Source organism: Pleurodeles waltl, chromosome 4_1 (assembly GCF_031143425.1).
Source record: "Pleurodeles waltl isolate 20211129_DDA chromosome 4_1, aPleWal1.hap1.20221129, whole genome shotgun sequence".
Lineage (NCBI taxonomy): Eukaryota > Metazoa > Chordata > Amphibia > Caudata > Salamandridae > Pleurodeles > Pleurodeles waltl.
Window position 1 is genome coordinate 517,684,674 of NC_090442.1, and position 15,708 is coordinate 517,700,381.

The following is a 15,708-nucleotide window of genomic DNA, read 5'->3' on the forward strand; positions in this document are numbered from 1 at the left end:
TAGTTTTGGAGAGTTTTCTTGGTATTTATTGAATAGAGAAAAAACCCAGGGTTAATAAATATACAACTACTCATGACACCTGTGGAGTAGGCCACACAGTATATTTAGGTATAGACATTAACTCCATTGTGGAACAGATAGTCGGTCTAAACCTGACGCCGATTTTAGGGAAAGCTAAGCAAGATTTTAGCAGATGGAACAACTTGTACATGTCTGTAATGGGGCAATGCAATATGATTAAAATGATATTCATCCCCAAAGTGCTATATCTGTTTCGGACAATTCCATTGGAGTTTGAAAAGTCATGGTTTAGAGTAATAGATCACCTAGTAACAAGATTTATCTGGGTGTATGGTAAGAGCAGAAGAGCTAATAAATATTTGTTCCTACCTAGAGAGAATGGGGGATAGTCCTTACTAAATCGGAAACTACATCAACTGGCAGCTGCCTTCCAATATATGTGCCTGCTGATGGCAAGCAAAGGAGGCGTGGCAGGGGCAGGATACTGGCAAAATATTTACGAGCTACTAATTGGGCCGATAGCTAATGGTGGATTGCTGACACTGGTAGAGCCCAGCTACGATAAGAGAGTGCGGTTTAAGTCACTAGAGGCCACTTTTAAGTGCTGGAACCCTTGGCAAAAGAAAGCAGGACTCAGTAGGTTTTAATGGTGTACGCCAACACACAATAACAGAGATATTTAAGGATCGCTTCGCTGCCAAATGAAGTTTGCAGGGGGTTCTAAGGCTAGGAGATTTCTATGAGGGAACTGAGATGAGAACATTGAAGGACCTCTGAGAATGGTATGGGCTGGACCAAAGGGAATTTTTTTAATACTTGCAAATAAGAGAGTTCTTATGTAAGAAAACCGGGGGGCTGGCGGGGTTTACAGAAAACCCACTCAGATGATAACAGATGGATTCAATACTCATATCAGAGCAACCTAATGATCTCGAGAAATACATCAAGAAGTGGGAAGGTAGCTTAAATAGCGGAGGCACTAAATTTAATGAATCCTTTGAACTTGGCTGTACTATTTTAATTTCATCAGCACTGCAGGCACAGCATTATAGGACAATATACGATCTATATTTTACTCCATCTAAAATAGCCAAATGGGGTGGCGATGGGGACTCACTGTCTGAGATGTCAGGTATTTGGGGTAGATCTCATACATATGTTTGCTACCTGTATAAAATTGGAACCACTAAAAATGGGGATCAAACGGTTTTTAAAAGAGGTGGTAAAATACGATGTGGAGCTTACACCCGATATTCTGGTATTTGGAGTATCAGAGGAGGTAGGAATGATAGGAAAAACATTTGTCATCTTTATGTCAATTGCTATTTATCGAAGGTATGTCGCATCTGCATGGCTAGACCTGCAACCTCCATCATTTCAGCAATGGCTGGGGCGACTCCTATCTATATGTCATCTGGAGATAGCACTTTATCAACATGAGGGGAGGAAGGCTAGATGCAAGGGGCAGGCAATATGGGGGCTCTTTGAGGATTGGGTCAGGTCTAGGTAGTGCTTTCCTGCCCTGCCTCACTCAACATGTACAGACTTGTTACTCTTACTGGTGAAATAGTACGCATCTGATTTTTTTTTCTTCTTATATACATGTTTTAAGGCACAAAGCACTTTATTCTGAACATATTGTACTGTTGCTGTACCATATGGGAGTTCGATCTTCTTCCCAGTATTGGTAATAAACTATTTCTCATGCATCCAATACAAATACATTTTTTTTTAAAAACTGTCCTGCATTTTTTGTCTGCCTATGTGTGTCTGAAACCTGTGCTAACTAGAGAAAAAGGTAGGACCTGCCAACTACGATTTCCCTGAGGAGTCAGAGTGTCGTGCGTCAAGCTGCCACAAATCACCTTTACTTGCTAGGTTCGGGTGAGGTGCTGCTAGCTCACCAAAAGGGTTAGGCCGACAGTTACCGGACAGTGTGGGATTGACTCAGTCCCTTACACATGGTTGTGCTGCTGCCAAAAACCAGCAGTCTTATGTCGATGGTAAGAGTCCTATGACAGTATATCTATTATAACAAAACAGTGGTCCTGTGGGACTTTTTCGCAAGGACACAAAACCAACGCAAATGAATCAGCAGTACCCCTATTAATCAAACCCATCCACTAAATGAACATAATTAATACAATATACACGCCTTCTTTCTGAACCATTCATCATTTATATTTATGTGTACATTTTGTTATAATGTATGTACAGAACATTGACATGTTACCAAATGTTAAAGGTGCAGATGACACGCTGTCATTGTGATAATCCCCTTGGTCTGGAGTTTCTAACCTGATGGAATGGGAGACTGTAAATTGTTAAAGGATGTTACTAGATTGTTGAAAAGACCAGGCATTATCACAAGGTGTTGTAATTTGTATTTGTATAGAATCATTGTGCACCTTTACACAATGCATCTTTTGCACCTTTGTCACTTTAAAGAAGAACTGTCAGCAGGCTGAAAATCAAAAATAGGGAGTGGTTATGACAAATTATATTTCCTTATCTTGTGTTTGAATAAAAATAAGGAAACAAGTGGTAATGTGGTGAAAGGGTGAATGCCGATATAATTAGATGTTGACTGATAAAAGAATGATGGCACATAGGAATAGGGATGTTAGGCAGGATAAACACATTCTTCATCATGTTTGAAAGTTGGGAAAAGAGCAAAAATTACAGAGAGATGAGATACCTTGGTACTATAAAGTATTGGTTATATTAATGCACACATGTGAGTGGATATTACGTAATGTGGACCAATAGAAAAGTAAGAGAGCTCGGAAGTCAAAGATAAATGATAGTGTTTAATGAAATGATAGTTTTTGTATTTGTATGTACCATTCTTGTTAACTACTCACCTCTACACTCTCTTCAATTCTCTGACACAGAGCCCATTTGGAAAGAAGATAGGAAAAACAATCAGACCGCTACAAAGTATCGCATCATAGATAGCTGTATTTGTTAACTACTAAGGGCCTCATTACAGGTTCCCCATATATAAATACAGAGATACCAGGGGGCCAGTCCCTCCTAATTCCATTTGTATCCTCCACCTGTATGTTGCGGATTACCCTAAATGTGGGAAACGTGCTGACTCGGGAATACTATTTCAAATTCCACATGATTTTCCCCTACCAGGGGAAATAAGAAGCTGACGTAGTGTGGGGGCCTTTTCTCCTGACTGTGCTGTGGGATATAGGTTTGGTGAGAAGGTGGAGTGGATTTAGATCTAGCTATGTAGAGTTTTTCTGACCTTATTATGTTGTAGTATACCAGTGGCTAGTGTCCAGGCACTGCAGCTACTAGCAGCCCCCACATACTAACTATCAAGTCGGACCTGTCAGGTCCAGGGTCTGCAGACCCAGTGACTGCAGGCTTGAGGACACCGGGCGGGGCGAGCGTGCAGTTGCCCGGAGCAGAATCCCTCACGGAGATAGCAATTCAGGCAACTCGTAAGGAGGACCGAAGTCCTTGCTTCCTTTACATTCTAGCTATCCGATAAATACATTTAGTGTCACATCTAAAGCATTCGTTTGGTTTCGAATTACAACTCTGAATGTGTTTTCTATGATAATGCTCGAAGTTATCTTTATCTGCGTTATGTATTTATTTACAGGACTGTGAAGCTGCACAGTGCAAGGAGGTTTTGAAAGTATTTACAACACCCACTCCTTTAACTCGATTGAAAAAGATTACTGAATGGCGGTTTGGATCATGGACACCAGTAAGTAATGGTTAAACTAGTTAATACACCTTAGATTAACAATAGTGAATCAAATTTGTATTCGAACGAATCATCCTACTCACAACATTGGCATTTCTGGCAGTGAACTGGTAGCAGCTTTTTTGTTTTAAATGTTTTTTTTGAATTCCTACTACAGTGAGCGTAAACAATCAAATGACACATTTTAAAACAAAAAAAATCTTGAAAGTTTGCAGGAATTACAGAGTTTATAGACACTCAAAAATAAGTCACGAATCATATATATCTATTAGAGTGTACCGCAATATGAAGATGTGAAGATTTTTTTCTTTTAATGTCAGACTTTTTTCTCTGGAATCTCTCTGGTAAATAATTAAGGTGCATTTGACAGCAAGTTCATCTTCCATGGACGATTTCAAAATGTGCTTGTCCCAGGGCCTATGTCTCACGTGTGAACGCTGGGATTTTAGTTTATTTTGGCAATAAACTCCAGATAGTTTTATGACCGAGGGTATGTGGTTCCGCCAGATATTTATGATGACCAAAGTCCATACTACATGCTATAGCATACACATTCTAGGGTCCAATCGCTGTATAAATAACGAAGCAGAGTAAAGTAAGTCATCAGCAATGGACATTACTCATCTGGAGGCCAGACTGACTTTGTGTCATATCGTAACGTACACGTCGTGCAAAACAAGACCAGATATTTAAAATGACGTTTCACAAACAAGAATGTAACTATTTTTACTAAAATAGTAGGTTTATGGTTTTATTCCGTGAGGCATGTGATCTGGTTGGCTGCGTGCGGCATTGGTTGTTTAAAAGGGTATCCATGGCTTCGCCTCACTTTGCCTATCTATTTACATGACTTATCATTTTCTTATTTTTTTTATTTCCCTGTTTCTCTTCATATTCCATGTCATAATGTGCTACATATCATTTAATGCCTGGCCCTCGTCCTAGTCAGCTAGCAAGTTACTTATGCTTAGTATGCTATTATCGCTTTTCTCATTCACTTTTCCCTTCATAAGTGCTGACCAGCACACATAGTAAAACAAGCATTGGCAAACCCAATAGGTGTGACATTGTCCGCCAGCCTGTTAGCAATTATTGTTTTTATTTTTTTGTCATAGTTTTTGCAAAAAGTTATTGTTGTGGAAGCTGAGGGTGTTCCTCAGTATAGAAAAATAAAATGACTAAAGGCAAAAACTTTTTTTTGGTCTCATAAAAGCACACATTACCATAGTACTCCCTGGCAAGGAAAGGAACTACTTTGTGTGTGGGTGTGCTCATTGTGAAAGGGCAGCATGTCATACCTCACAGTGAAGTCAACCAATGAGTGAAGGGGCACCACGCAATTAGATGAAGTGTGGCTGAAAACCCCTGTAAGTAACTATGTCATACACATACTTTTAGTAAAATCAAAAGGTTTTGGTTAACACAGACATAAAAACGCCAATTGTTCTGCCACTGTCTGCCAGACTCTTTCCTTTAAGAAAGAGAGAAAGAAAGGAGGTAATAAGGAAAACATTAAGGGAATAAAATAAGAAAAAAAGAGGAAAGAATGGACAACAGGAGGAAACTAGCAAAGTAGGAAAGGGAGAATAAAAGAAGGAAAGAAAGGAAGAAAGAGAACAAAGGGGAAGTGAAAGAAAGAAAGAGAAAAAGGGAAGAAAAAGAAAAAGAATGAAGGAAAGAAAGAAAGAATGAATTAAGGAAAGCAGGAACGAAGGAAAGAAAGAAGGAAAAAAGAGAAAAAGATAGGAAAGAAAGGCAGAAACAAAGAAGACAAGAAAGAAGAAACTAAGAAATAACAAAAAGGGAAAAGAAGGAAAGAAGGGGAACATTGTAAAGGAAAGAAAGAAGGAAAGAAAGAAAAGTGAGGGAAAGAAGCAAAGAACAAACGAAGAAGGAGAGAAAGCAGGAAAGAAAGAATGGAAGAAGGAGTTAAATAGAAGTCAATAAATATTGAATGACAAAAATAAAGCAAAAAGAAGGATATGAAAACAGGAAAACAAAAAAGAAAGCAAAAAAAGCAAAGAAAGAGAAAAAAGAAAAAAAAGAAGAGAACAACAAAGACAGAAAGAAGCAGGAAAATAAAAAATGAAAGAAATAAAATGAAAGAAGGAAATAGAAAAAGAAAGTGAAAGAAAGACATACGAAGAAGGAAATTATGACAATGAAAGAAGGAAGGAAATAAAGAAGAAAAGAAAGACATGAAGAAAGGAAGTAAGGAAAGAAAGAAAATAAAAAGAAAGGGGGAAGAAAGAGCAAAGGAAGACATAAGGAAAAAGTAGGAAACAATGAAAGAAAGAAGAAAAGAAACAAAAATATGGCAAGATAGAAAGGAAGATGAAAAGAAAGAGGAAAGAGAGAAGGCAAGAGGGAATGAAAGGAAGAAGGAAATGCAATACAACTGCAGCAATTTAAACATGATAAAGGCTGATTTTCTTCCTGGACAAAGTTTATTAAGGAACCATTAGTGAAACTGAGTCCAGAATAAATGTTCAGAAGAATTGTCTGCTTATGAATTTACATGTATAAACTTGAAACTCTTGGTTAGTGTTCTGCATGCATAGTAAAAAGAGGATAACTTAATACAGTTTCAAATGGATGCAATCTTTTATCCTGTAAAATACCAGCCGTCAGACAAAGGACTCTTAAAAAGAAAATTACAATAGCATTGGCAGGAGACAAGAACTGACAAAACGTGAATTGTGTCCTGCTTTCAACTCGGAGGCACATTAAAGTAATTATAAAGTAAAAACAAAATCACTTGTACTAAAGGAACTGACTTGTGTGCTTCTGAAAGAGCAAAATACAGTCTTCTGAAAGAGCAAAATACAGTCACTCAAAGTGAAGTTAACCTGTGGTTGAGGTAGGCGGTCCCATTACCCTATGTTGTATGCTGTTATGGGTGCAATCCAAATCCAACGACAGACCAATGGGTGAAGACCCTTTAAGCAAGTACCTTATACTTTAAATTTTGGTAAAATCAATAGGTCTTGCCTTACACCATTCCTAAAAAGAGCGTTTCCAAAGGTGATATTCACTATGGATAGCATCAGTTATGTCTGCATCATTGAATGAGGGAGAAGGAGGAACCTGTGCAGTCACAGTTTAAGGCATATGTTTTTTATTCAACAAAGATATCTAGATGTCTTCGGTACAGAAGTTCCTGTTTTGTGAAAGGTGAATGGTGAGGGGAATGGCACCATCACCAGTGAGTGAAAACATGGGTAGGAGCAGATATTAAAAAAAGTGTATGATCATCAAATGCAGCCAAGATGACTGACAGGTAAGAGGCTTGAATTTCCAGACGCCCTTTTATTATCTTGAAGGCAGCATTTCTTAATACTGCCAACCTGTCATTCTTTTATCAGGGGTAGAGCCCAGAACATGTGCACTCCAAACCTCAATCTCTGGTATATTTATTATAGATCACAAATCTCTATCCTCACTAGTGCCCTAACCGCTCAAAGTGCTGCTGCTCTTGTAAATGGTGCCCTTAATGTGGATAGTGTAACAGTTGTTCCCCTCACACATCCAATAGCCCATCCACCTCATTTCACTTAACATGTACATGCAATTCAGATGGTGAATCTTTGGGAGCTGAAAAGTAACTGAATGGACCTCCATTCTGCCTTGCTCCCTATGCATTTGAGAAATGGGGTAGGGGTGAAGTTCCAAGGTCATACTCCTTCAAAATAGGTAGCTCTGTTTGTGAACTGGTGCTTGTTTTGAACGTTCATTAGTCTTCTCTCCAGCCTTTATTCTAACCCATCATTCTACTCATGTTCACTATAATCAATACAAGAAGAAAATGTACTGAAACCTGCATTAATCAAAAACAGAAAATAAATAAAAAATTAAAGGGATAGTTAATTCCACCCACTTTTTCATATTTGTATAATCTTAGATTCTCAATGGCAGGATTCTTTGATCTGTAAGGGTAAATAGGCAAATAGTTACAGGATTTTAAAAATATTTGAGATGGTGATTCCGTGCATATTTAACTGTCTTATTTCAAGTTATCTTTTTGAATCACATCTCTACTCCCAATATTATTTGAAAAGTAACAACTTCCTGTGAGTTACATGTCCCTGCCAAATAAAATCATCATGCTAAATTTTAAACACATTAAGGAATTATGTAATCTTTCTATTTCTTCTGAGATTTCTGACTTCTGAGCCCTCCGGCCTCTTCAAACGTTTTGGGTGTTTTATTCTCACCAAATGTGTGCATTCATCGCCCTATCACACGAGTGCATCATCTTCAATTATCTCTTCAATTCCCAACCCACACAATGGTGTCTGAACTCTTTGCTGTCTTGATGAGAGCCTTTTAAAAAGTTGTAGAGATCAAAATATAATTCAGAATAACCATAAGTCCTGGCATTTGATGTTCACTTGTCCTCAACTGTAAATTGCTGCAAATTAATGTAATCAACCACCACAGTGGCTTGTGTTTACAATATATACACACATGTAGCTGTACTGACTTCTGTTTTGGTAATCCTTGGGGAAACTGAAAATCCTATTTGCAAAATGTTTTGATTTTATGCCTTTGATTGATTGCAGTTATATTACTTCAAGCACATACAGTGGCTAAGTCAATGACGGTTTGGTGCATATGTAGCCTTAATTGTTTATGGTAATTGACTTACTATGTATCCAAAAATATTTTCTGAATGTCTCCTTTGAGGACTTCTTTCCTATACTATTATATAAAGAGAGGCAGATACAAAAGTCTTCTAAAAAAGTTGCACAGTACTTTAATCATATATTTTTATATTGATCATTATCAATCAAAGTTCTATCTAATGTCCTCCTCCTAGGGGTAAGTTTAGTCAGTGCTTAATTTGTGCTTGTTGTTTCTGGTGCTGAGCACCAGCACTTATTTTTGAGAGCTCGTGCTTATTCTTCTGCCTCAACCATTTGCTGCGAGCAAAAGACACATATGGGAACGATGGAGGAAGAGAAAAATCGAAAAAAGTGTCACAAAGGGAGAAGGCAGAAAGCTGCCAGAGTGAGCTGAAGGGGTGAGGGAGCGGCTTTAAATGGTTTGAAGAGGCACAAGATGGCTTCAGGATTACACTGCCTCATTATTCCGTGCTTGCACATTTAAATGCAGCAGCTGTGTGTTTTAAGAGGAGGGCTTTGGGCACCGGCACGTTTTTATTTACAAATTAAGCACTGGGTTTAGTACATAAAATCCCTTGCAAAGAGATGATTTGGAGAAAGTGGCCAACAGAGATGTACATGGAGCTAGGACTTGAGCAACCCAAATCTCATCTAACGTAGAATAATGTTTGTGTAGTGAATAATATGTATAAGCAGGAGATTAACATAAGCAGTAGCGCCAGCCATCCAGCCACCTACATGTAAGACCTTATGATATGTTAGACATCAGCTCATGTTTGACACATAGGGTGCCCATGTAAGGCATTAGACTAATCAATGGAGGGATCTAGCATTAGATTGATATCTTCACACATATTGAGGAGGCACTCCAATGAAGTGACTTCCAAAAGCATATTGGAACATTAGTGGGTCTTTATCATTAGTGTCATCTACTGTAGAAGCATAAACATAATCTGCCATCTCTTCCAATTCTAGCAATTAGCCACAGCCATGCTTTTCCATGCAGCATATTGGACATTACTGAGAATTATTCTTCAGAAGTATTGTTACCCTTCTACTAAGACTATCAAATGTAGATGATGCTGGCACCTGATAGCATCAGCTGCTGATACAATTCCATCTGGGTTTTATAAGGGTTTGTTTAATATCCATTTCCCTCTTTCTTGTCATGTTTCAATCATTTGATAATGCAATATGTTGCATCCTGTATGTCAAGAGCTGTTTGAGTATCTTCCTTAAAAAGGGCAAAGATCCTGAGCTGTAATTATTGTATTGAACCTTTCATTCATAAATTGTGATTCTAAAATGTATTCTAAAGTTCTTGTTAATTCACTGGTCCCTTGGCAAGCCAAATGAGCCAGTGCCAGGCAACACAGTTTAATTCCTTCCAGGGAAACCATCCCTCTAACTAGATTAGAAACTACATCATTCAGTGTGGTGGTTGTGATGGGATATGCAACTGTGATGATCCTACTAGATACTGAAAACGTTTTTCATGGGCTATGTTGGATACAATGGGGTTTGATCCAAGGCATCTTACTCGGGTTCAAAGGCTATATGGAGGTCTTATTGATTCCATAGTCAATATGGGGAATCTCTGTGATGAAATGCCTGTGGCCAGAGGAACATGCCAGGGCTGCACTCTGTCTCCACGGTTATTTGCCCTATCATTGGAACAATTCCTGAGATATTTGAAGCAATCAGGATTCTCAATGCAGTAGAAATTGGAAAAGCACCATATGATGATGACATAGCAATTTATACCTAAAATCCTCCTCAAGCCATTTTTCATATCAAGGTGAAGGCTGTACAATTTGGTCATTTCTCAGGGCACCTACTAAACCCATGTAAGATGTAGATAATATTTAATAAACTGAAGGATTGCTCTGATGAAAGACATGTTGCTTCAGTTACATGTTTGGGAATTCAAGTCTCATAACAAGTAGAAGAAATTACCCCATTAAACTAAGAAACACTAATCAGTAAGACTAGTTTATATCTAAGTGGGGCAGGACCCCATCAGGACTCATGAAGCACTGTAATCTTAATAAAATGGTTATCTTACCCCACTTTTTAATATCACTTAAGTGCAATCCTCCTGTGATTGGTTGTGTTTTTTGTGACTGTGAAATAATTGTGAAATCATTTTATAAAGCAACATAAGTGTTCATGCAACTCAACTAGCTTTCTGCAGTGAAAAACATTAGAAAAAGAAGGCTGGGCCCTACTGAATCTCATTCTTTATTAGTGGACAGCATTTATCTGCCACCTGTCCCAGGTATTTATTATTGATGGCCACTGGCATTTTCAAACATATGACTTTGATTTACTTCCTAGTTTGTGGTTCTATGATCCCTCATATTTTAAATGCACCTGCTTTAGGATGGTGTTTGTTTATGTTTATGTTTACATTCAGAAGTGTATTGCCAACAGATATTCCTTCCCGTCTATTACTGAGTATACTGCTTTATAGCATAATTCCTATTTTCCTGTGTTTTCATGTACTCCACAGTGATCTAGAACAGCATTACAACACCTAGGACAGTGATATGATGAAATGGAATTTTAGTCTTTTAAAAATTGAGGTCAACATTCTCAATGCCTGGGACTAAATCTTTCAAATATGTTCAACTGACAACTTTTTTAGACAACAATCTTCATACGTTTTTAGCTTGCTTTTAATTTATTGTATCGAATTGCTTAGACCCACTAAGTGAAAAGGGTATTGGTCTATTGTATGTTGATTAATGATCACTCAGATAATTTAGAGTGTTTGGTTGGTAAAGGGTTTATTAATATAGATGCACCAGTTGCCATGTTATTCTTGAATGCAGTTGCTTATATCAGAGTAGGTACTATGTATGAGGTATATATGTTTTGGTATGAATTTACTTGGACACTTAGGGGGGGGGCACCAGAGGGCCCAAATGCAACGTAGTGGCCACTTTGTGAGTCTCCACTGGCCGAGGATGATTTCTTTTCATTTATCCTGGTCTTTTGGAGGCATCTATGGCTGACTGGAAGCGGGCACCCTTTAATCATTTGAAAACTTTTTGCTGCTGTGGACACCTCTTAATTGCTGGGCTGTGCTCTGCCTGCAGCAAGGTGTGACTTGCCTTGTGGGTGGGACCTGCGATGCTCCAAGACGGAGCTTGGGTATTCTCCGGCATGATGCAGATATTGTTCCTGGCCATCCTGCATTAACACCTCACTGGAATCACTTTCAGAGTGCTGGGCATTGTGGCCTGGATTTGTGGCTGTTGGAACAGCTGGGACCACCGTGCTAGGGCTGAGTGGTGGTCTGCTGCAAGCAAAAGCTGAGGATGTTGGCTTGTGTGACCACTTGCCGCATGGCCTGCAGCTGAGAAGAGGGGCCCAAAGTCTGCCACCTGGCTCACAGGTACAGCCCTGTTGTGTTACTGTCTGATTCCCCTCTGAGGTGGTGTGGGGGGTGACTGAAGGCTGATTTAAAGCAACGAGGCTTGGGGAGGATTTGGGCCAGCTCCGGGTGGCTACCGAGCTTTCTGGCTTTGGCGCTCTGGCCCTGGGACTGTGAGATGACACCTCAGCGGGCCTACTGCCCCTGCAGCCCGGGGATCGGTGAGATTGCAGCAGCTGCAGTATGTGCCACCATAAGTAGCCTTCTCGACCTTGGTTATGCCCTATGGCTTGACCCTCCAGATGCCATTTGATGAGCCCTTTGGACTGACTTTCCCCTTGCTGTTCTGGGGCCGATCGCTGCGCGGGGCAGTGGGAGTCTGGTGGATATGACTGGTTGACCCTACTGCAGATCTGATTAACTGCTATTGGGGCTTCTTGGCTCATTGCCCCGCAGCACTTGGTTGCTCACTGTACACTGTCACTATTTGCCCTCTGTTTCCCTGACTCCCTACATTTATACTGGGTATTTGTGGCCTTGGGTACCCCTGGAGGTTGACCTACTACTGATCTTGGCCTGCTTGTAATCCCTGTGGGCAGTCTGCAGGATGTGGCATGCCCCTGCCTGTCTGCTGATTCTCCACTGGCTCATATGCTGCCCTTTTGGAAGGTCGACTACCACCATCAAATGTCGCTTTGGCCTTGGGAGGCCTGTGGGGTTTGTGGTGCCCAGTCTGCTCATGCCCTCCCCCTGGGAGCTGTTGGAGGCCATAGTTGGTTACTTTGAACACAACAACTCATCTATTTTAATGCATTCCACTCTATGGGAGGCATTCAAGCTGATTATTAGGGGGGTTTGCATTGTAAAGCAGTCTGGGATCTTACAACAGCTTCAGAGAGGTTTTTCCACTCTTAAAACAGAGCTACATGATCTTGAGCAGCAATATTTTTTCACCTTTGACCTGACTATTCTTGCACAGATTAGGTCCAAACTTAGCCAGTTTGAGGAAGCGGGACAGGAAGTATACTAGCTTGGTCATGAGGCCCACTCCCAACGCTATGGCAAGGGCGCTACAGGAGGTAAGATGTTGGCCAATCTCTTACATAAGCCTGGGGCCAGCAATTACGTGGTGGATATTGAGGACTACCAAATGAATCTGCATGTTGGTAGAGAGACAGTTCAACATGCAATGACTTCCTTCTTTTCCTTGCTTTATTTGTACGCCCACACCTCAACTTCAGAGGCCTTCATGGCTTACAGCTCCCTTCTATAAAGAGTATGCACTGCTTCTACCTCCTCATTTACTCGAAATGTATGTGGAGTCCTTGGGGGTTGGGGCCCTTCCTTACATGAGGAATTAATTGTAACTATCTTGAAACCAGACAGGGATCCACACAGCTGTTAATCCTTCCACCTGTTCTCAATGATAAATGTTGGCAATAAAATCCTTTCCAAACTGATTGCCTCCCGACTGTTACTGCTCTTGCCACCTATCACCCACCCGGACCAATCTGGGTTTGTTCCAGGCAGATCCACTGCCCATAAAATATGCACCAATTTTGCTGTAGCCCAGACAATTGACCTGTCCTGTAGGGCTGCTGCAGTATTTTTAAATGCCACCAAGGCGTTTGGTTAGTTGGAGTGGCCGTACCTCTTTGAGCTCCTTCCTTGTCTTAGATTAAGCCCTAAGTTCCTCTGATTGATTGGCCTTCACTCTGAGAAAACCAAATGTCTGTTTGCATTTCAATGGGACTACTTCCACCCAATTCCCATTCATGAGGGTCATTCGCCAGGGGCTGCCCCCTCTCACCCATACTATTTGCCATAGTCATGTAACCACTTGTTGCATGGCTACAACACCACATGCACAGAGGCTTTGATTTCACACCTAGGGCAATCATTGTATTGATGTATGCAGATGATGTCATGCTTTATGTAAATAATCCACAGGACAATTTGGATGTCTTTATTAGGGAGTTCATTCTTTTTGGTAGCCTTTCTGGCATCAGGATCAATTGGGCTAAATCCATTATATTCCTACTTAAGGATGCGACTACTCCATATGCATCTGAATTCCTGCTCTTCTGGGCTGAGGGACCAGTGTGATATCTGGGGTTTGGCTAAGCAGGAATTTAGATGAACTATGGCAAGTGAATTATGGTGGTGCAATCTCCTGGTTAGAAGAGCGTCTTGGGAGGGGGCAGTCGTTGCCACTCTCACTAACGGGTGGACTAGCTATTGCCAAAATGGTAGTGCTCCCTAAATTCCTGTATTTGTTTGCTAATTTACCCCTATCCCTGCAGACATTTACGCTGCTGTTTGATCTCACTAGTATAGGCTGGTAAGCAGCCCAGAGCGTCGTGGGAATTGCTCACCCTTCCTCTTGAGCAGAGCAGCCTCAGATATGGACCTCTATTACTTTAAGTGCAATTTACACATTTCTGGGTTCATCCCATTAAATTTCAGCCACACACAGCCCTGGAACATGATCATATACCACTGTGCCCACTATCCATTGCATTGTATTTACCTCCTCACCGTCAAGAGCCCAAATTGATGCATTTGCTTATACCATATGGGCATGGGAAGAAGTCTAATTCAGGGCCCATGTGGACCACCTTTTTGCCCCCCCATCCCTCTCTTGGATAACCTTCCCTGCCTACCTGCCTACTACTGGAGATATGACACCCGAGCACAGCTCCTTACATTACAACTTACTAATATGGGAGCGCTGTACACAGATGACATCTTTATTGAACCCGAACAGGCGTTACAGGGCCCTACTAACTTCCTTTTGTATAAACAAAGTTACTATCAACTACGGACAGCAATTCGCTCATATCATGGCTCCTTTCCTAAAGCTCCTGAGATGCTTCAAGCAATAGAAGCTCTGCTGATCACTCCTTCCCTGCACCGTCTATTTATAAAACTATACCTGCCAATGCAGGGAGCTGCACTTGCAGATGTATCTAGATCTCGAGTAACATGGGAGTCAGACTTAGGTAGTCCCACCACAGCTGAATGCTGGAAATGCTGCTGCATGCAGTCATGTGCCCTCGCCCCCAATTGAAGGCTACGCATTTTAAATTCTTGCATTGCTTGTATTACACCCCAGAGTGGCTGCAAGGATTTGGTGTGTGTGATGATGCCCATTGTCTGTGCTGTATGGCACCAAGAGGTGATTTTTTTCATGTTGTGTTGAACTGTCCTGTGATACAGTCTTACTGGACTAATGTTTTTGATGTTTTTGTAATTATCACTGGGCACACTATCTTGCGATCCCCAATAACTGTATTACTGGGCTATGTTAAAGATGCCCCAGATGAAGGACACTGCCTGTTGGGTATGTTGCTTTTCCTTGCAAAACGGAGAGCTGAAATGTGCTGGGGGAGGTGCAGAGTACTGCATAACACAGACTGGTTGCATGATGCAGCATATTGCCATGAACAATTATAAAACTACTGGGACTTGATGCCAACTTGTTCCCACCCCCAGGACATTTGGTACCTGTTGGTACTGTACTTGGATGTGGCTGATGCAGACTCCCTGGGGGCTTCTGAGCTCTCTGAGGGTAATGCGTGGTACTGGTGGTGTCTGTACTAACTATGTGGCACAGGTGAACTGTTTTCTGGTGGTGCATGATTCCATTTCTTGCATTTGAATGTCATCAAGATAAGTCTGAATACAATCCTTTCCCCTTACCCATTCCCTCAACTCCCCACCTCCTCACCCCCACCTTCTGCCCCCATTGTAACCTTTCTTTTCCCCCCCGATTGCTGAAACTGCCATAGATCCTCATTCAACTCTTTTTTAATTATGCTCCCTTTGGCCTATTGAAGTTCTCTGACAATTGTTGCACTGCTTCTCAGCTTTTGTTAATGTTTGTCTTTGATGCAAACTTAATAAATGATTAAAACACATACTTGGGCACTTCCTGCAGTTTGATATAGGTC

The 15,708-nt window shown here is 40.8% G+C and overlaps 1 protein-coding gene across 1 annotated transcript in view; it reads left to right on the top strand.

The window, feature by feature from the left end:
- Positions 1 to 15,708, top strand: part of ADAMTS20 (ADAM metallopeptidase with thrombospondin type 1 motif 20) — a 1,292,194-nt gene that overhangs the window by 880,079 nt on the left and 396,407 nt on the right. The window contains exon 26 of the mRNA XM_069228834.1: positions 3,644 to 3,751. Coding sequence (XP_069084935.1) covers positions 3,644 to 3,751 — 108 coding nt within the window. The remainder of the gene's footprint in view (positions 1 to 3,643; positions 3,752 to 15,708) is intronic.